Source organism: Papilio xuthus, unplaced genomic scaffold (genome assembly GCF_000836235.2).
Source record: "Papilio xuthus unplaced genomic scaffold, Pxut_1.1 DF827714.1, whole genome shotgun sequence".
NCBI lineage: Eukaryota > Metazoa > Arthropoda > Insecta > Lepidoptera > Papilionidae > Papilio > Papilio xuthus.
Genome location: NW_013530935.1, coordinates 5,793,593 through 5,816,119, shown reverse-complemented (window position 1 = coordinate 5,816,119; position 22,527 = coordinate 5,793,593). Strand labels below are relative to the sequence as shown.

Here is a 22,527-nt window from a genome sequence, read left to right as displayed (position 1 = left end):
CCGGTGGTGCTCTATTTTTATATTTTTTATTTTATATATGAAATGTACTATATTAAGAATAAGATAAACAAATAAATATATGTCTATAAAACACATATCTGAACTATTCTATAATTTTAAACAACATTCTTATTAGTATTCCGTATCGAAATAGCAAATCTAATCTGGCATACAGTAATAAACTTAGCGACTCAATAAAGATTGCGAATGCGGGGAGCTATAAGAATGCATACTTCTGGGAAGCACTTTTTATAGATATTAATAAAACAATGCACTCGTAAACTTTAGTGGAGGGTTTGCTGCACTGATTTGATATTTATAACACACGATTTTTTTTTCTCTTGTATGGAATCGTGTGTGCGATTTCCACTGACGCGACTATCACTGCTATGTAAAGAAACATTCGAGGCCAAGCGTGGCGATCTGCTTAGTGGAAAAATATATTATTTTGTTAACTCCATGCTCAACGAAGGTTAGGTGTTTGACAACAACGTTGGGTACGCTGTGGTCAGAGCAATATAAGTCAGGGTTGACGCTTGCCAAAAAAAATTGTGTCATTTTGATGTGAAAATAGCATCAGTCTTGTTGTTAATTGTGTGTGTATGTGTTTAAATGTATTTTCCCCATGTCCTTTATAATGTAACGGGGACGTAACGATAACGATTTTATAGAAATAATCGTATGGTGTAATAGCAAAGATGTAATTCAAGTGAGTGAGACATTCGTTTTATTGTCATAATTTCAATTGACTTTTTATTAGGCTGGATGTAAACGAATTGCTATTGGTTCGAAGACAATACTATTATACAATATTGGATAGTTATTTTTATAAAAAAACTAGCTATCGTCCGCGACTCCGTCCACGCGGAATTAAAAAAAACCTTAATAAGTAGCCTATGTGTTCTTCCAGATTATGATCTATATGTATGGCAAATATCATCGTGATCCATTCAGTCCTTCTGAAGATACTTTCAAATAAACATCTATTCATCCATCGGCACAAAACATTTGCATTTATAATATTAGTAATATTGTAATTATACAAAAATATCAAGTTAAAATATAGAAACTGTACTAAAAATATTAAAGCTAACAATATAATTCTTTTTTTTTTTATAACAGAAGGGGGCAAACGAGCAGCGGGAACACCGAAGTGTTCAACGACGCCCATGGACATCACCAATACCAGAGGAACCGCAGATGCGTAATTAATAATAATAATTAACAGATATAATTCTTTACATATTTTGTTATAATCTACTATAAGACACTAGGATCTGTTTATTTTAGTTTACTGATTTTATATTATAGCCCAATGGCTATAAATACTTTTAGCGACAGATGTTCAAACAATAGAAGCCAAGAAGAATCCAATTCAATAGGATATCAAACCACAGGTGGGGTGCGTTTGGAATAATCTAAATTAGAATACCGCGATCCTCTTACCATCAAACATTAAAGACTTGCTTTATAATTTGCTTAAACGTAATTTTCCCTCAACAATAAACCGCCACCGAATTACTTTTTTTTCCAGTATCAAAGAGATAAGGAAAACAAATACGAATTTAAATTAGACGGAATGAGACGGAAGATACATTCACCTGATAATCTTACGACAAAGCATCAATCGAATAGAATCATTTACATTCGCGTACATTTTATGTAAATAAAAAAAGAAGGCAACTTTTTTTTATTTAGATTGCACATCAAGACAATTTGTACCAAAAGAGATGGTAATAAGATATAAATTCGAAAGACAATTGAAGATCTAATTTTAAATACAATTGTAATTGACAATTTAAATTGAGTCGTATATTTTTGTGGACGAAATATAAAATTTCCTTTGACGTTTAATGGAAGTTAAAGGCTTTGAAATGTTTGAGAAGTACAAATATAAAGATTGTTTAGTTGTCAAACTATCCCATAGATTTATTGACAAAACAAATAGGATTGGGTAAAAGAAAACTCGGCAATGGTCATGTAAATATACTTCAGAATGCATTAAACATCTTTGATTCCGTATTCCCGATATCATATTTGTTTAAATAGAGAAGAAATAGACATGAAGGGGGATAGATTAAGATAGAAAAAATTGCTACAAATTATATTTCTTCGAAATATAGTTTCTGTAAGTTGGCAGTGACTTCATCGGCGCGATATTAAAAAAAAAGCTTAATAGCCTATGTGTTCTTCCAGACTATGATCTTCATCTATGTCGAATAACAGCTAGATCCAAGTAGCCGTTTTAGAGATATCTTCTAACAAACATCAATCCATATAAACATTCGCATCTATAATATTAGTAAGATGTTATTTCCTTGATCTTCTTCGAAGCAAAAAATAATTTAAAATATTATCGAACACGAAAATAACAATCATATTAAAATCCTTTCGAACCGTGTAAGCGTAATAATAATGCGCACAGAAAAATACCTTTGAAGTGGAACAAAAGACTCCTCGGATCACGACAAATCGCTTCAAAGGGATTGGGGTGGATAATTTTCACTCGATACCGATCCTGCTACTTTAAAAAACCCAAACATCATCATTTAAATTAGAACCTTAGCAGTACGCTTTAAGGTTGAATTTTGTTTAAAGTTCCGTGGATACAATCTGTTGGGTTATTTACAGTGTCGCTCTAAGAAAAGAGGTTTTATGAAAGGAGACTCGAAATGAGTTATATTTAATTTCGCAATACTTTTTATGTTTAGTCGCAAAAGAAATTGATTTAGTCTGACATTTGAATACAGTATCTGTGGAGGTTTATTATAAATATATGAAGAGAAAAAGAAAGCAAGACACCATCGTGCTTAAATAAAATATCTTTTACCAAGTTAATGCAACAATGTCTCTTATTTATATTGTGATAAACGAGCATCATATCGCCGAAATTGCGCATCGACCGCTGCCCGTAGACATCCACAGTTGCAGATACGTTGGCTATCTTTAATCTACAAAAGAAGGGACAAATAGAAAGAGAATATATCCTATGCCTCCTCCTCTGACAAAATCAAATCCACTTCCTAAATAGATGAGTAAAATTGGTCTCCGACATGCACACTTATCAGACGAAACGCGGGATTACTTCCAATTGAAGCCTGTTTTCTGTGTGGTTGTGGTATTGCATTGGTTAAGCCTACCCATTCATGCAACAGAAGTTTTTGCTCACGTCTACCACTGTTGAACCTCTGTCAATTACTATTCTTTTACCCCAGTAAAATATAACAAGATTTTATTCAAACTCTTTGCCTATAAAATGTTACTTTTACGACCAAATCTGATTGGTAACTCACTTCCGAATGAAAACATATCACCCATTTACAGATTGATAAAGAATTCATAGTTGCAATAACAAAATATCGAATCGCAGATAAAAGTCTTGAAGTCGACAGTTGTTTTTATTGAATCGACTTCATTGTAACGTTTTATGAAGCTAATGCGTACATTGTTGATTTTGTATTCGCAATTCTACTGCCAATTTCTTTGAGTATCTTTTTTAATTGTCTTTCGCTAAGTTGAAAGTTTTTATTGTTATAAGCTATATAAGACTTTGGCGTTAACTTCTGGATTCATACTAACTTGTATTTTAAAGCAAATAAAAAGAGATTGTTTGATAACGCTATTTGAGATGATACTTCCAATTCTTTAACGCGCGCTTCTTTTGGCTAAACAGTACAAAACTATAGCCATCCTTTACAATATTAGTAACATTGGTAAGAGTTGGTTAACAGTGGTAGAGCCCGCTTTAACATCTTCGCACGAATTGGCCCGGCTCGCCCGGTAAAATATCACGACCACACAGAAAACAGGCATGAAGTAGAAGCAATACCGCGTTTCGTCTGATCGTCCCGGAGGCCTAATTTAGTCCTCTTTCCCTTTCTACCCTTTTACTTATAAGGAAAGGATGGGAAGTGGAAGTGAACTTTCCGGATGAGAGGATGCATGGGAAGGTAAAATATTTTATTTCAGTGCATCCTCTCCTCCGTCGATAAAATGTAGGCAACGCATATGCAACTGCGTATGTCTATGAGCAACTGTCACTTCGCTATTTCGGCGATTGAGGTAGCTATTCGCTCAATTGCCACCTTATGATATAAAAAAGACATCTTTTACTTTCTTCCCCAGCGTTGTCTACATAAAGACATACGAGTATATTTAGTGTGGACAAGCAAACTTGGAATCTGCGAGCAATCATGTAATGGTGGTCGTTAAAAACCGCGCCGGCAACAAATAATAATCTCACAGGCAACGAGCGATACTCATCGTCGACGTTTACGATTCAACAAATAAATTAAACTCGATCATAAAAAATATCGAGCAGTATATCGACGTGTGTCGCATCACTATAAAAAAAATGTCTGCTCTCATAAACGCGTCACAATAAAAAACATGCGATATATTTCTCTCTTCGATAGGGTACCGTATATACCATTGTGATAATAAATCTATGTACAGTTTGAACGTGTTACTTATAAACGCTTAAGTCATAGTGGACTTAAAAGCTTTCGATTCATTTCGGATTCAAGAATGATTATACTGATGTTAATTTGATTAGAAACAAACTTCAAGAAAGCGAGAATTCAGTCATGCTAATGTCATAAATGCGAATGTTTGGTCGGAAAGATGGATGTTTGTTAGAAGGTATCTCCAGAACTGCATGAATCTCGCTGACATTTGGCATAGATGTAGAACATAGTCAGGAAGAACACATAGGCTACTAATTAAGTTTTCTTTAATTCCGTGTGGATGGAGTCGCGGGCAACAGCTAGTAGGATATAGCGAGATCATAAGTCAATAAGGACTCTTAAGATTTATTTGTTTAATTCAGGGCATCTACTCCAGCGTCGGTGGCTCAGTGGTCAAGCACTTGACTTGCAATCTGCAGGTCCTGGGTTCGAATCCCGCCATGTACCAATGTGTTTTTCCATTTCCGATTTACATATGTACATTTATCCGACGTTCTTACGGTGAAGGAAAACATCGTGATGCAACCTGCACATATCTGAGAAGAAATACAAAGATATGTGTGAAGTCAACCAACCCGCACTTGGCCAGCGTGGTTGACTATGGCCTAATCACCCTTAACTTAGGGTAGGCTTCGGTGGGGACGTATACTGAGCTGATGATGATGATGATGATCTACTCCAAGGAGGCGTATTTAATATAATTTGAGATAATTTGAAAGGCAATTTCACTGAACCAAGCTACCTTTTGGGACAATATTTATATTATAAACAGTGATTTTTTAGAGGATATTTACGATCGCGTCATAAGGATTTTGGCTAATCGCTGTCCCGTAGTAAAGCGGGATACCCGTGCCTCGTAAATGTACCGGCGTTGCTCATAAACTCTTTATAGATCTGAATACATATCCATGTTATGCTCATAGTTTAATGTCGTATACGTAATAATGCAACGACTAATAAAGACATCTTTATTTGCTTACGGATTATAGTGTTTCATTTGTTTTGTGAAACCGAATGGAAATTAATATCTAGTGCATATTTAAGTGTTTTTATAATTTTAGATTTACTTTGCTCTACATCCATTCATATGCTTTGTGTTTTATTTGATAGCCTGTAGATTTATTATTATAAATCATTTACCTTGGGTTTCTTACACCAAAATCTCTGTATAAAACATATCGTCTCTGTTATTCTGTTATCTTTGAAAAAAATAGAGATAACAATATATTTTAAACGAAGATTTAGGTCTCAGAAACACACAGTTACTAATTTATGGACATTACGTTCGCCTTTTTTATTCGATAATATAATTGATGGATTCATCAATAATCAAGATAAATGAACCTGTAGTTGATAAGAAATAAAAAGATCGAATAAAGCTTTTAAGTTATAACTTAAAACGGTTATAATTATAATTTGTAACGCCACTAAAAAAACTCCAATTAGCGTTAAACACGTCGCTTAATGGATCGAGCGCGCTTTATCACTGCGATTCAGTCCTGTCGTAAAACTGTTACAACCCATATTATTCATAAAATGACGTGACGTCATTAACGTGTGCGCACGCGCCGAGAGCATAAAATCACGTATAAAATTCTGTTATACAAGTTCCCGATGTGACAGGTTCGATTTATGACATCATTGTTTCTTTTCGGATGGTCATAAGGTAATGTGGGGGAAAGTATATAAGGCTCACTTTGATCCCCACTTTTCTATTGACACATAATGTGTTAACACACACTATTAAAAAAAATACTATGAAAATTGCATAAAAATTACTTACATGAATCAAACTTTCGGTAAATTTTAATGATATTCAAAAAATTATAATATTGTATTGCAAAAAATCGCAAATTAACGTCTTTGATGAATTACATGTTTTAAAAGTGAAATGGGTGTATTTGTGTACTAGCGATAGCCCGCGACTCCGTCCCACAAATTAAAAAAAAACAAAATTAGTAGCCTATGCGTTCTTCCAGATAATGTTCTATATGTATGCCAAATTTCATCAAGATCCGTTCATTCGTTCTGGAGATTGCTTCAAACAAAAATCCATCCATGTAAACTTTCACATTTATAATATTAAGTAAGAAGTATTTTTTAATATAGAGAACCAATAATTTAAGTCTGTTTCACGCTTGACCACTGTCACCGCTCAACAGAGCTCGTTAAAATTTTCTTTATCGACAGTTAAAGACACTAATGACTTTTGACGAGGTTTCAAATTTGTCGTGTATTTAGTTTTATAGCTTTCAAATAAATATTTCATTCGATGCGGTGGTGGTTGAGAATAAAATTAACTGAACAGTACCTTTGCAGATTAGTACCTAATTAATATAAATCATTTTACCGTATATTTCTTAATACTTATGTAGTAAGAAGTAAAAGTTGGTACCACGATCGTATAGAAATCTACCAGGAAAACATAAGAAAGACTTGCTTAAAATTTACTGCATTTATTTCACCGTTGGGTTCTAAGACCAAAATCTCTGTATAAAACATATCGCCATCCCTTTAACCATCGTTGACAAGACAGAGATAACGCATATGTTTAAAACGAGGATTTTCGTCTCTGAAGCCCACTATTAGTGAATACTCAAAAACAATCGTTTCTTTTTATTAATCCTTTTGTCTAAATTTTTCATTTCCTCCTGATAATAAAAACAACAATACCAAAACATTTTTTACGCGCGTTTTATTTCGGGCTTTTTAAAATTCGAACGGCGAAATCAAAATGGCGGCTGTAAAATACGATCAGCTTTAAAACAATAATAAAAACATAATTCGCCTGTTTTTTTTTGCAAGCGACTGATAAGGGGGTTTTCTTAAGAGTTTAATTTTTATAACAAATCTTTTATTCTTTTACTTTATGTCGGAACAGTAAAAGCTATAGCGAATAAAAACAAAACATAAAAATACCATCCGTAAACTTCTAATAATAAATAGAACGTTGAGAATATAATAACGCGAATGTAACATTGTTTTTGTTTTAATTTAATAAGTTTTACGAGAATAGTGTTACTTTAAATATGAATTTATTTCCTATTTTTAATAATAATAAATAATAAATATTTTAATAATAATCAATTCAAGATAAATTACATAAAATGTATATTGTAACTTAACGCTGAAATTCAAACTTATCATTACAAGCCGAGTGTCAACACTAGTTTTATCAAGTTATAACGCCATATGCTAATTCAGAGTGAATTATTAGTTACTTAAGCAGTCCCTTAGTGTAGAGTTTTCTTAATAAAGCTATCATAAAAAACTTCCTTTACAATATAACTGATTGCGGTAGTTATCGGTAAAAAAATGGTTCAATCCATATTCGTGTTTTTACATTGCCGCACACGTGACCGTGTGTCGTCTAAATCCATCGTTTATTTTAACAACTGATATGAAACTGGAGTTTTCCATCTTCCGTTATAAAAAAAAACGAAAGTCTTAAATTTAATATCGTTTTTATTGCGCAGATTACAATAATGCTTCGACTGGGGTGTGGTGACAGCCTTATGTATCATCGAACGCAGTGTGTGGAAAAATATTATATATGTTTACCTATGTATTTATTTATATACAAAAATATGAAATAATATCACTTTACCTAGACTATGCTCAGGGAAAAACTACAGAAGATAGTCCTTACTTTTTTTTTTATAACAGAAGGGGGCAAACGAGCAGTGGGAACACCGAGGTGTTCAACGACGCCCATGGACATCAGCAATACCAGAGGAACCGCAGATGCGTTGCCGGCCTTTGAGGTGGTGATAGGCTCGCTTCTTGAAGGACCCTAAGTCGTAGCGGTTTGGAAATACCGCCGAGGACAGACCATTCCACAACGCTGCTGTGCGAGGCAGGAAGTTTCGCGCAAACCGCACGGTTGTGGATTGCCAGCACTTTTTGTGTTAAAAGACTACAGAAATATCAATCTTACTAATATTATAAATTGTCATGCTTAGATATAAGGATGGATGTTTCTTATTAATATGAAATCATCTGAATCATTAACTTGTACTACGACTAGCAGTCACCCGCGACTTTGTTAGCGTTGAAAAAACTAAGCCTATAACAGACCCGCGTGCATCAACTGCCTTCCTGACTAAATCCTATAAAAATTTGTCCAACTGTTGCGGAGATTACTCGGTACAAACGCGGCATTCCAGACAGACATACAGAGAGAAGGAAAAAAACCTTTATCAGCTACACAAATACATTACGATTTTTTCTCTCGATATTATGTACATAAAGACATTTTGATTTTATTAATAAGTATGGATGTTTATAAACAAATTCTTCATATTCGATTCGAATATTTATCGACCGATAAGCAAGTGTTTTTACGCGTGACGCATTTGTTATGGTAATATTTTACGAAGTCAACGCATTTAAATATTTTACACAAGGGGAGTAAAAAGCTAAGCAATAAGATATATGTTTATTGAGTTTGCAATTATTGAGTTTGGCAAAGATAAAATTTATTATAAATAAGAACGTTTGTTGAGGCTTTGTTTTACTAACAAGTTACAACTGAATATAAGTATTGATACTTCATAGAATCTTTAAAAACTAGCTGTCGCCAGCGACTCCGTCCATGTGTTCTCTTCCAAACTATGTTCTACATCTATGCCAAATTTTAGCGAGATCCGTTTTGCCATTCCGGAGATACCTTCAAACAAATATCCATCCATCTTAACTTTCGCATTTATAATATTAGTAAGAAGTAAGATGTACTTATTCAATTTTCTATTAGAAATATATTTGTATATTCATTTTCGTGGTCTCCTTTTTATTTATTTTCTTTATCGTAATGTTATAATTATACTTAATTCAAATTCATACAATCCGGCGATCCCTATCTGATGGAAGCGTCGCAAATAAAAAACACCGAATCCGCGGGGGAAATCTTTAAGGTCTGATTCCTTTTTATCTTTATTATTTTCCTCGGAGTTATGACGTCTCTCACCTATATCTGAAGTTTTCAATTTTTTGTAAAGGCATCTTTATTTTATTTTCTTTAAGGGGAAGTATTACGAAAAAATTAAAGTTAGATGAAAAGTTTTCCACTAAGCTTTCGGTATAAAAAAGTTCCATGAAATTTTACAATAAAAATATCACTGTAATTTACCTAAAATGAATAAAGCAATGAAGTATTCCAATATAGATAGAACTAGCTGTAACCCGCGAATTCGTGCGCGCGGAGATAAAAAAAAATTTTAGCCGACGTGTGAGATCCATGCAGCCGTTCTGAAGGGCTTATAACAAACATCCATTCATCCATCCAAACATACGTATTTATATTATTAGGAAGATTAGTTTAAGATAAATATGGGCACAAAATGTATTTAGCGTGAAATCTTGACAGTTTATTTTGCGTTAATTTAAAACATACGAAAAGACGTCACAATAAAGCTTTTATCAAAGCATATTAATATTATCCATAAATTAAATAAATGAAATATTTTTATTACCTCTCGCCTCAAAGCGTACCTTCAAATATATCCTTTTATCCGTCCAATTTCATCTCCGTATTTGCGTAGACTGATATTTATATTTCTTTGTGCGGGAACATTTTTGTCGTCTGCCGATCTCATTACGATATGATACCTCGCATTGTGATGTAAGTAATTTGATTCGAATTTTTCCTTTGATGTTTCATTATTATGAAGATGTCAACGTATATAATAAACTCTTAACTTAGACCTACTCTAGGATCCTACAGAAGTTTGATAGACGTGAACTTTGAAAAGCTTAAGTTCTGTCTACTCTCTCAAGTCTGTTGTAAATGGTATATTTATTAGTAATAAATGTAAGCGCAAGTTACGCTAAGTGATAAAATATATAATTACTTATATCTTTTTTTTTATAAAGGCCAACGGCAAACAGCCACCTGAATTCACCATAATAGCGAAGGAAACGCTGCCCAAAGACATCTGCATTAGACGCGTCGCCTACCTTTAATCAACGGAGAAGAGGACGTACTGAAAAATATATACCCCGTACTATTCGTCCGTCAAATCTATTTCCCTACTATTATGGGTATTTCCCAACTATATGATATTATTGTCAGTGCACTAGAACTCTGGGGTTACAATTAATTGTTCCAATTATAAAAATGTATAAGGTTGTCAAATAGAAAGAAATAATTGATGAATATGCGTGAAATTAAAGATCAGAGTTAATAAAAAGTTAAAAAGACAATAACAAGGCGTTACAACCCTTTCTCCGGCCACCTGACGGCGTCGTCATGGGAATAGAAACGCACAATAGGAATCCGATAGCCGTGCGGTCTCAGAATGAGAGTCGCAATATTACATTATTTTAAAATAACTTTATAATTAAATAGCTGTAGCCAGTGACTCTGTCCGTGGAATTAAAAAAAAACTTTATTAGTAGCTTAAGTGTTCTTCCAGACTATGTTCTACATGTATGCCAAATTTCAGTGAGATTCATTCAGCCGTTCTCGAGATATCGTCAAACAAACAGCCATACATCTATCCAAACATACGCATTTATAATATTAGTAAGATTGTAATATTTACAGTGACGTAGCTTATTATATATTTCTTTCGTATTGACTAATGTTTTTAATTAGAACGTTGTTAGTGTTTGAAATCATTATTATTGATGCTTTATTATTTAAATCTTCATTCTGTGCCACTTTATACAGATTTGTCTATTTTGCGCGTATGTTTAAGTAAAAGTTACATGTATAGGATGTTCATTTAAAAAAAACATAAGAAAAAAATCCAGACGACTTTAATATTGCCAAATTCTCCTGTTTAAAAAAATCATATTTTTTCTTTAATCTGGTAAAAAAATCATCGAATACCAAACACCTCCGACTAATTAATAGCAAACCCTCGGGACGCATCGCCTCTTGACGGCTCAAACATCGGAGGCGACGGTATAACGTAAATAAAAAAGAAATTAACGATAAAAAGTCCAAAAAATGTCGCATCCACTCCGAGTTAATGATACGCTATGACGCGAACGAAACAAAGCTTCTATCGCATTTACACCGATACGTAACACGAAGTAATTCGGCAACAAATTGATGGTTATGACCTCATCTTACACCCACGAATGTATAGGTTAAATACTGAAAATAGTATGTCTTTCTGATTACAATAACTTTGTCAGGAATAGTCAACCATCAATGGGTTCAATTCTTTATTTACTTTTTGAAAAAAAAATAGAAATATTTTATACATTTATATTTAACATTTAAACTTATAAAAAATATTTTTATTTCTTATCATGAATAGTTTTATTCCAATCCTAATTTTACGTAAAATAAATGTAAACGGTGTAACAGAGGGCCATCGACTTCAAGGTTCGAGGCTTGAGACGCTAGTAGGAGATGTCTCGATTTTTTCTACTATTTTTGATCCGTTTTCCGGATTTTTTCGCAATGAATAAGAAACGTCTCGACTTGCCTGAGCGCCAAACCTCAAGACTTAGCTTCAGTCAACCGAGAAGCTCGCAACCTTTTTGTTTTATGATTTTTCGTTGATTACAAGTCATAAGTCATATTGGAGTATGCTACCAAGAAAAAAGAAGGAAAATAATTGCAGCGTGTTTGGATTGACTTCACTTAGTATAATATATTATTTTATTAGAACTATACTATTGGTGCGTCGGTGGCTCAGTGGTCAAGCACTTGACTTGCAATCTGCAGGTCCTGGGTTCGAATCCCGCCATGTACCAATGTTTTTCGATTTCCGATTTACATATGTACATTTAGCCGACGTTCTTACGGTGAAGGACAACATCGTGATGCAACCTGCACATATCTGAGAAGAAATTCAAAAGATATGTGTGAAGTCAACCAACCCGCACTTGGCCAGCGTGGTTGACTATGGCCTAATTACCCTTAACTTAGGGTAGGCTCTGAGCCCCTCGGTGGGGACGTATAGTGAGCTGATGATGATGATACTATTGCAATTCAATAAAAAAATGCCTACGTAATAACTGGCCAGTTATAAGTGGCCAGTCGTAAGTGCTGGACTATTCGAATTAAAAAAAATTGTTGCTTGTATCTGAATGATGCTACTAACCTCTATATTTCATTGTACTAAAAAACGCATATTTTTTAAAACTAATAAAAAATCTAGCTTAATCAAAATCTATTTTAATTGGTACACAAAGTATACAACTAAACTGTATACAACATTTTTGCAATAGTATAAAAGTAAAAGGAATAACGTAATGCATTCGCTCTTCAATTTCAAAATTCGCGATCTCCATTACACTCTCCACAAAAGCACACCCTGTATAACTTGTTTTACCTTTTCCTTTGCATACATTTTTATCTTTTTCCGCTACAATATACCTTTTTCCCCCGTCGCGAACGTCTCGGATGATTGCTCGGTCGCGCACAAGTGGGCGTCTCTACAATGGGATGGCATTTTCTTTTTAATCCCTTATCTTAGACTTAAGAACACCCTGTTTCTATATCTAGGGGTGTCTGAGGGAATATTTAAATGAGTCAGGTGTGTTAGGATACGTGAATTATGTACGTGCTACGGAATTGAAACAGACCTTGTCTGTGTCCTTGAGGGCAAGTGATTCATCCTTGTAAAGGGCTTCGGGGTAGAGCGCGGGGGCGGGGAAGGGTTGATGACGTATGCAACACGTCATTGCAAAGGACTTAATAATAGTGAGTCATCGTCGAGATTTCAGTTTATTTGCAGTGACGTCATTTTTTATTGTTTTCGCGTGAATAGTAAAATACTTTTTAGATTTTTTTTAAATAAGATTTAAATATTGGTATAGAAAAACATTTACTACTTACAAATAACTTAAGTTATATTAAAGTTTTAATAACTTTTGTTTAGTACCTACACAATGGTATTTCACGTATTTTTGACTTTTTTTAAACCTAAAATTAGTAATCCTATTGGTTTATTAGAAACAAATATTATGTTGTGTTGTGTTATTTTATTATTTATTATTTATATATATATATATATATATATATAAAGAAAGTCGTGTCAGTTAAACTATTTATAACTCAAGAACGACTTTACCGACATGGCTGAAAATTGGTGAGGAGGTAGCTTAAAGCCAGGAGACGGACATAGGATACTATTTATTCATTTTTTTTCGCCTTGAAGAGTTGCTTTTTATTTAACTTACTAATATTATAAATGCGAATGTTAAGATGGATGTGATGTGGATGGATGTATGGGTGGGCTACACTAATTAAGATTTTTTTATATATCCACGCGGACGAAGTCGCGGGCGTCAGCTAGTACAGAATATATATATTTTACAAAACAGCGAACATTGAAAGGCGTCCATGTCGTTTCATCCCACCAATTTACTTATGAATATTAATCGCGTAGAAAAAGGAAAAACCGGGGAGATGGAAAACGCAAAAAAAAACCGATTGAAAAAAGGCGGACACCGTTGACAAAGAATCGGCGAACCCTCCACTGATCCTTGAAAATGTGAAAATATATTTTGACGGATGATAAAACGGTCGCAAAGGACGTCTCTCCAAGGTATGCATTTAATATTTGAGAGTGTTTACCGTATTAAAATGAAAGATTTCCTACGACGATACCTTTTTCTAAGTTGCTTACTCCATGGGATGGCATTTTGTTTGCACGACGCGATAGAAACATTTTGAGAACATTTTTTTATTCACCCGAGTAATATTTCCATCACAATTTTTCCTAATGTTTATGAATTGTGTTTTTTTTTATTATATCATAAGGTGGCAAACGAGCGAGCGGCCACCTGAAATCGCTGAAATAGCGAAGAGACCGTTGCCCATAGACATACGCAATTGCATATGCGTTGCCTACCTTTACACGACGGAGGAGAGAATGCACAGAAAGAAAATATTTTCCCTTCCCATGCATCCTCTCATCCGGAAAGTCCACTTCCACTTCCCATCCTTTCCTTATAAGAAAAAGGATGGGAAGGGAAACTCATCAGACGAAAGGCGGAATTGCTTCCACTTCACGTCTGTCTTCTGTGTGGGCGTGGTATTTCACCGGGCGAGTCGGGCCAATTCGTGCGAAGATGTTAACGCGGGCTCTACCTTTGTTGTTGTGTCCTCCAATTTGATCCTAATACATATATGTGTAAGTAATACCTTGAAATACGTTCTTTATAACGCATATTTTAGTTAAGATAAGATTTGGAATTACGTGAAGTTTAATTTTACATACGAAAATTAATATCACTTCCAAAACTAACACAATTTTAGAACCAGTATTAAATTGTCTGCGTTAAAAATATCGTTCAATCATAGACAACTTTTTTAATTTCTTAGCGTTGTGTTCTATAATTTGTCTATTAATCTCTGGCTACTCTTCACGTGCGATCTCAAATATTAGCTATTTCACGTGACGTGTAGCCCCGGTATACTAAGTTTATTATGACCAAGCACTACATTTGCAAGTGAAATTATACACGTTAAAATCTTAACAAATTCACAGGTGACGGACGCGTCTCTTGTATTAAACTAACAGATAAATAACTCATCAATAACTTAACGTCCAACCAATATTCATTTTCATCTTACTAATATTATAAATGCGAATGTTTAAATGGATAGATGGATGATTGTTTACCTTATATTCGGAACGGCTTACCGAAAGTTGATGAAATTTAGCACAGATATAGAACAACTAGAAGAACACATAGGCTACTCATTAAGTTTTTATTTAATTTCCCGCAGACGGAGTCGCGGGCGACAGCTAGCACACATTTGCATTCAAAATTTACATAAGCGAGAAACACTAAATCACCAGCAGAACAAACAATTGACTGTGCACAGATAATAAAAGGTGCTATAAAACGATGGAACCGTGTCTCAGTAACTTTAACGTCTTCTCTTTGACTGGCGAGTACAACGTAGGATCTTGCTTAATTGCGAAAGGTTTCAAACGATAGCCAGTGTGGTTTGGACTTTACGAGTATAATCTCTCCCACGGAGTAGTGACGAAAATAAATGTAGTACGATAGCGTATGGAGTTTTGCCATTTCGTAAGAAATGTATAAATACGATAGTATTAGATTTTTTTTTAAGGAAAAATTTGGAGCAGATTTTTTTTGTAAATTTACTAATATTTCTTTTAACGTTCCAAATAAGCTCTAAGCTTGTGCTAGGATATGGTTTACGACAATAGTCGAATGGCGGGATTCGAACCCCCGACTTCGTGATCGAAAATCCGTACCCTTAACCATTAGGCTATTGACACTTAAATATTAGTTTCAGGTTTTTAAATTCGCGTAAGACTGTTCATGTAGTGGGTCCCTGAATGAAACCCTAGTATGTATTTCTATTGTTAAAATATTTCTAAATAACCTTTCTCTTATTCTTTTTTAAAAAAAAACACAGACGAAAATTGTTACTATGACGCGAAATCCACATATTGGATTTAGATAAAAGTTTTGTTAAGATCTACACGTTGATTAAAATTGGACTATCTGTTTTTGCGTTGCTGTCTGTCTGTTAGAAATTCGGAAAATCTCCGGAACGTCTGTACCAATTTTGACAGGACTTTAACTGGTTGGGCCGCGGACAAGAGCGAAAGCGTGCCCGTGGTGCCGTCCCGATGCGTTGGAGGAACAGAGAAGTTTAGTGGGTATGCCTCCGAAATGGAGGAGAATCCCACATAACTACCGCATCCACCCCGGGTTGCGGAGTATGCATAAAACATTCCTCTCTGGAAAAAAAGGACTTTCACTAAAAGGTAGCTTATATGTGCGGAAGTAAGAAAATAAAAAGTGCCTTTAAAAATAATGTTAAAAAGAAAATAAAAACGAAGTAAGCTCAAAAACAATTCATTTCGGAATAGTCAATAAATTACACAACTTTATGAATCATAACACTAGAATGAATTGCCCAAAATCCTAAGCTCTCCCATCAAATCCATCCAATAAGGCGTAAATCCCCCCTCCTACTATTCCGTTCGATGTTTTGTGGGGCAATTAATTTTGTACTAAATACTAAAATAAGTTTATTTCACACTAAACGTAAAGTTACAATGAGAGTGAAAGTCAAGATTGAAAGAAGAGAGCTAACAAAGTGTGGAAGAAGCTTTTTAAAAAGTTTTGAAAATTCTAAATATATTTAACTAGCAGTCGCCCGCGACTCCGTCCGCGTGGATATATAAAAAACTTAATTATCGTTGCCTATGTGTACTTTCAGACTATGTTCTATACGTATGCCAAATTTAATCGAGATCTATCCACATCACGTCCATTTAAACATTGGCATTTATAATATTAGTAAGTGTTTTAAAAAGCAGCTCTTCTAGGCCGAATTCGAAAATAAGAATAAATAGTATCCTATGTCCGTCTCCTGGCTCTAAGCTACGTCCTCACCAATTTTCAGCCATATCGGTGAGGCCTTTCTTGAGTTAAAAGTAGTGTAACTAACACGACTTTCTTTTATATATATAGATTTCTTTTAGAGTTTTTATTGTATTGAAACTACATTTCTCTACTTCGCGTAATGAAGAATTTAGAAATTATTAACTAACTAATATTATAATTGCCAAAGTTTAGATGGATGGATATTTATTAGAAGTTATCTTCAAAACGACTGAATGGACCATGCTGAAATTTTGCATAGGTGTAGAACATAGTCTGGAAGAACACATAGATTACTAATTAAAGTATTTCTAATTTCACGCGGACGGAATTGCGAGCGTCAGTCAGTCCATCATAATTTACAGCGTAATTATTAAGTACGAACTTTATTTTTAATCCAAAGTCAATTTAAATATCACATTATTCGTATAAAGACTCTTTGATAATTTAATGGTTTAATCAATTTGTCACGTGGGTATTTATCTATTTGGGGCAGTGATTATGAATCAGGATTGACGATGTTTTACAGAACGTGACCTATATTCGCTAACTGAAAATATACAGATGATTTCATAATAAAGTTTAGCCAAAAATAACATGTCATGTTTACATTATTACGTAATTGTGTTGTTTTTGGTCTGAATAATGCATCGGACAACTGAATAACGAAATATTTGTTATAGCTCTGCTCTTGTTGTTGGAAAAAAAAGATTAGAGACGTATGGATGGATGGATGTTTGTTTGAAAATATCTCGAGAACGGCTGTCTGCATCTCGCTGATATTTGGCACAGATGTAGAACATAATCTAAAATTTAAGTCTACTTAAGACTTTTTTGATTCCGCACGACGAAGTGGCAGGTAACAGATAGCCGTTGGTTTACAATTTCTCAAATTTAAAAACATGAGACATAACTATAGAATTATTCTCGTCACAATTTTTTTTTGTGACTGATTACCACTGTTTGCCTTGAGGAGGCATTTACAGCTTCACCGGGCTTGAGGTGGCCGAGCGCAGATGGTAGTTTGCCTAAACCTCGTTTAAGAGTAACTAAGCTCGAGGGCTCCCTCATGAACCTCGGCTCGGGCCGTTACTTCGTTATTATTACCGGATTCGACTCGTCATCATATTAAAGTTAAATAATAATGATAGTGGTTTTAATTGTAATGTTTCTAGCATTTCTACTTTACAGTAATATTAAGTCAGTTGACACAGATCGAGTAAGGATATGATACAAACGCGAAATATGGCAAAATGCCAACAAACGTACACGCATTTGTGTAGGATTAAATTTAAATTTTACGTTTTTGGAATAATAAGGAGACATTGTTTCATTGAATATCCTTTCCGTATAATATGTTTTTTATAACAGAAGGGGGCAAACGAGCAGCGGGAACACCGAGGTGTTCAACGACGCCCATGGATATCAGCAATACCAGAGGAACCGCAGATGCGTTGCCGGCCTTTGAGATGGTGATATGCTCGCCTCTTGAAGGACCCTAAGTCGTAGCGGTTATTTAAGCGCCTCTATTTGTATTTCTGTTCTACAGAATATAAATTAAAAACAAACAATCTAAGTAACTCATTAATCTATTATTCTTTAATCCTATCTAATGCTAAACTGTTTATTTTTGTTTAGTTTACAATATTATTCGAATATAAAATTATTATTTACGTGAAATAATATATATAGGAGTTCGTAACCACCTATATATATTATTAAAGCAGCCCTCTCCACTCTATCTGTGCTAACTCAACTGCCAAAAGAAACACTCGCCCACTAAACTTTATTTGGGCGTAAACCGGTGCGCATTCGATGAGATTTAATTTCCTGTTTCAGTCAGCACTTTTTATTTTATAGTGGCATTAACATTATAATTGTATTGTATTGGGTATTACTCGATCGAGAGGAGCCTTACTGTACAATGTTACGGAATTATTTCATTTGGACCCCGTTTATTGTTGATTTTACAGCGCCTGATGATTGTGAATAGCAATCCGTTTAAGTAATGAATATTTGCTTTTACTTTTTGGAAGGATGACAAATTTTATTAAAGTAAAGATAAATCCTTTTCGAATGGTCGACTTAGTATTAGTAACTAACTATTCAATGCTTATCTTGAGTTACTTATTTGAGTAATCAGTTTATGTTTAAATTAATAAAATAATCTTGGATTTTAAGTTATACATGTGTGTCGTTAAGATTTACATTGTTTTATTGTAGCTGTAGTCGATGGTTGTTTTATGTGTGTTTATTTTAAGCCACAAACACATCAATCTAGTAATAAGCCGTGGTAAACATAATGCGTAGTTCATCGACACATGATTCACTCGCGGCGGGACAAAGGTTTGCACGTGCGACTTTTTAGCAAAACATTCTGCCCGACACTGCGACGTTTCGCACATTACGTATTATTTTTGCTTTTATTATATTATCTTGTAACCGCAAACGAGCGTTTATTTACGTTAATATTGTTAACTTTTAGCGGCATAGAACAAAAATAAAGACACAGATGGTGTTTTAGGATATTATTTTAAAGAAAATAAAGGAGATTTTGTTATTAAATTTTAATCACAGTGACATCTTCTAATCGTTGATTTCTGAGAACCAAAATTCTTGCATAAAACATTTCATCATCGCTCTCATGACCTTTATAAAGGTTTTTGTTTTCAGAAATCAACAATAAGGGTGCCAGATTGTGGAATTATATCGGGTTAAAATAGATTCTAGAAGCATAGAAGTGGATGAATTTTATTCAACAATAAAATTCAGATTTTAATTTACATTAGAACCTGTGCGTTAAGTTTTAATCTATGACCATAACTCATCAAAGAGTGAATATGGTTAATTTAGGTGTTTATTACGTTTTATTTACTGCGTTTTAAATCGAATAATTAATAAGTAATTAGGCGTAATAATTAATTAAGTCATTATTGATTCGTTAAAATCTTTATTAAGGAAAATTAACATAACATAAGCAAAACATAACACGCAATTGGCAAAGACCCGAATTAAAGAGCGTTCGCGTAATGAACATATTATTTATTATGTGTTATTCGTCTCCTTGTCCTTACTACATTACGTCTCTACGTAGCATCAGCGCAATAGGTTTTTTTCTGATAGAATATTCATTTAATTGGTAAGAACATAACTTACCACATCCGTACTAGTAACTCCATCAGCAACGTCTGTCCCTCCCTTGTCCCTCCAGTGCTTCTCACTCGTCACGGAGAACGTAAAAGATCTCTCCCTTCTTGGACTCAGGAGTAACCCAGCGGGAGTCCGAGGACTACCATATCTAAATATCTCCAGATTAGTTGTGGAAAAAGGATCGCTTCCACTATTCGTTCTTGGACTAACGAATACATCGTCTTCCAATTCTGAATCCAGTGTCAGGGTGAGAGGTGGAGAGGAAGCTGATCTTCTACATGGTTGCGGAGGAGGTGCAGGTCGTTCGATATCAGATTCGGAGTATGGACGATCTGTAAAAGAAAAAGATTTTTTAAGTACAGTTCTAGAAATTATATTTGATTAAAGTGACTAGTAGAAAGGTCTAAATGTATACAAGTTATTGTCCATACATTTCTTACACAAACTCCATACATTTTTGATATCATGAAACTGTACAAAAATTATTATTTTTTAAGTTAATGCCATTATTTCTAAATCGTAGTCTTGCTTTACATTAATAGTGGATATTTTAGAAAATAATTTATTATTTTTAAAGTTAACATACTGACGTGACGTAGGCTTATCTTTGTCTGACTGCAAACGCGTTTGAACATGTTTTTTTATGCATGATTCGCTTATCTCCTTGTTTCTTTTGTCACAAAATAGTACTTATGTTGTTGGAGTATAAATCAGATGTTTATTAGCGCCATTTCACCTACACGTCAAACGCGCTTGTCAACATGACGTGGGCGGGCATGTAGCAGTGTTTTATTTTTAGCGAGTTAAGGGCAATGGTATTTAGTTTATTCTGCCAATTATTTTTTTTTATTAAAAAAATATTAACTAACTTTTTGACGTTGTCTAATATTTATACATTTTCGTCCAGTTTTATATTAAATCTTACATAAGGAATAAGGTACCTAATACTTATGAAATTGTTTCCATTTAAAATCTGCGAAGTAACATCTCATTGGTTAAAGCTTGAATAATAAACATGTAAAATATATCGTTTCTAGAAATCAAAAGACTATGACAAATGTTTGCTTAAAAATAAAAATGTGAAACGAGACCCCGAGACAGAACAAAGGGGGCAATTTGTTATCAATGAAATCGATGGACCAAGTACCAGGATACCATGAATCCGTTGGAAGTAATATACAGAATGTATAAGAAACACAAATTAATAAAATCTTATGCCGTCCGCGGGCAGAACTCGTTTTGTCGTGGCGCACGTGCAGCGACCGGCCGCGGGGGACAGAGAGATCAGATCGTTTTGTCCCTCTCTAAAGTGCAACGTTCAGAATATTGTGGATGCGCCACTCCTGACCGCAAAGTCTAGGAGACAGTTTTATGTTACGTCAGTATTCCGGTTTGGAATACGCTATTGTTATTACGTTGTATTATATTATCTCTCGTGCGTGTAATAAATTAGAGATTTATAAATCATGTTTCAATTTGAACATATTCAAAAGCTTTGTCAACTTTATCTTTTTTAAAAACCTTTTGTACGAAACATATAAGATTAGATACACATAATTAAGGAAAATTATATTGTGAATTGTTAATTACTACATCAACCCATTATTCCTAGTAATTTTAGAGTCAAGACAACATCATAAGTAATTCAAATAATCAAAAACAAAAAGACATAATGCATTTTTTTTTTTTAGATTTTTGGGCTCTCTTTGGCGTCCTCTGAACATTCACACAAAGTTTCATAAAAATCTGTTCAATTCCGAATCTTATAAGAGACATACTAACGTTCAATTTTGCAGAAAATATAGTAAAAATTAATCCATAGTACGCTATCGTGTTGTGCGTTGATACAGGAGATGTTTTTTCTTACCTCCTCGGCCGCGTAACACAGGTGTACAACTTATGCATATTTACAAGGAACGTATTTCATTTTTAAATACATCCCTGTGTAGCAGTTAGTTTATTAATGATATTGATAAGGTGGTGGGCGTGCGTATTCAAGTTCGGCATCGCGACACTGTCTTCTTGGATTTCTCCTCATTTATAATTGTTGGTTTTTGTATCTGTTTTTTTTTAGTTCTTTTATTTTTACTTTTTCCATTTTCTATTGTGGATTAATCTTGATAAATTATAGAATTTAAATATTATTGTAATCGGAGAAAATTATTTGCGTGTTGACAGTGACAAACGTTGCCATATTATTAAAATACACCCTACAGTACGTACTTTCCTTAACTCATGCATGGGACAGTGGAACACAAGCTTTTCCAATTCAGGACAGGGAAACCTTTCTACTTCCTCTGGCCGTATTGGAATTCGGCGTGGCATCTTTCAAGGTGACAGTCTGAGCCCATTGTGGTTTTGCCTGGCTCTGAACCCTATGAGCACACTGCTAAAGAGTACAGAGCTAGGTTATCGTCTACGTAGAGGGGGCGAGATCATATCGCACCGTTTGTACATGGATGATCTCAAATTATACGCATCCAAGAAGTCTGACTTAATGACTCTGCTTAAAGTGACCGATGATTTTAGCAGAGCCATTGGTATGACATTTGGTGTGGACAAATGTGCGGTCATA

The 22,527-nt window shown here is 34.3% G+C and overlaps 1 protein-coding gene across 2 annotated transcripts in view; it reads right to left on the bottom strand.

Annotated features, from left to right (window-relative positions):
* The window catches only part of Ibm1 (IAP-binding motif 1), an 88,466-nt gene that overhangs the window by 3,403 nt on the left and 62,536 nt on the right, over nt 1-22,527 (bottom strand). The window contains exons 1-2 of one of the 2 annotated variants that reach the window (XM_013310922.1): nt 20,539-20,683; nt 19,959-20,284 (exon numbers count right to left, since the gene is read on the bottom strand). In XM_013310922.1, the coding sequence (XP_013166376.1) occupies nt 19,959-20,284; nt 20,539-20,587 (375 nt within the window). In that variant the 5' untranslated portion in view covers nt 20,588-20,683. Of the gene's footprint in view, nt 1-19,958; nt 20,285-20,538; nt 20,684-22,527 lie in introns of those variants that run through there. The other variant, XM_013310921.1, reaches the window with a different exon arrangement.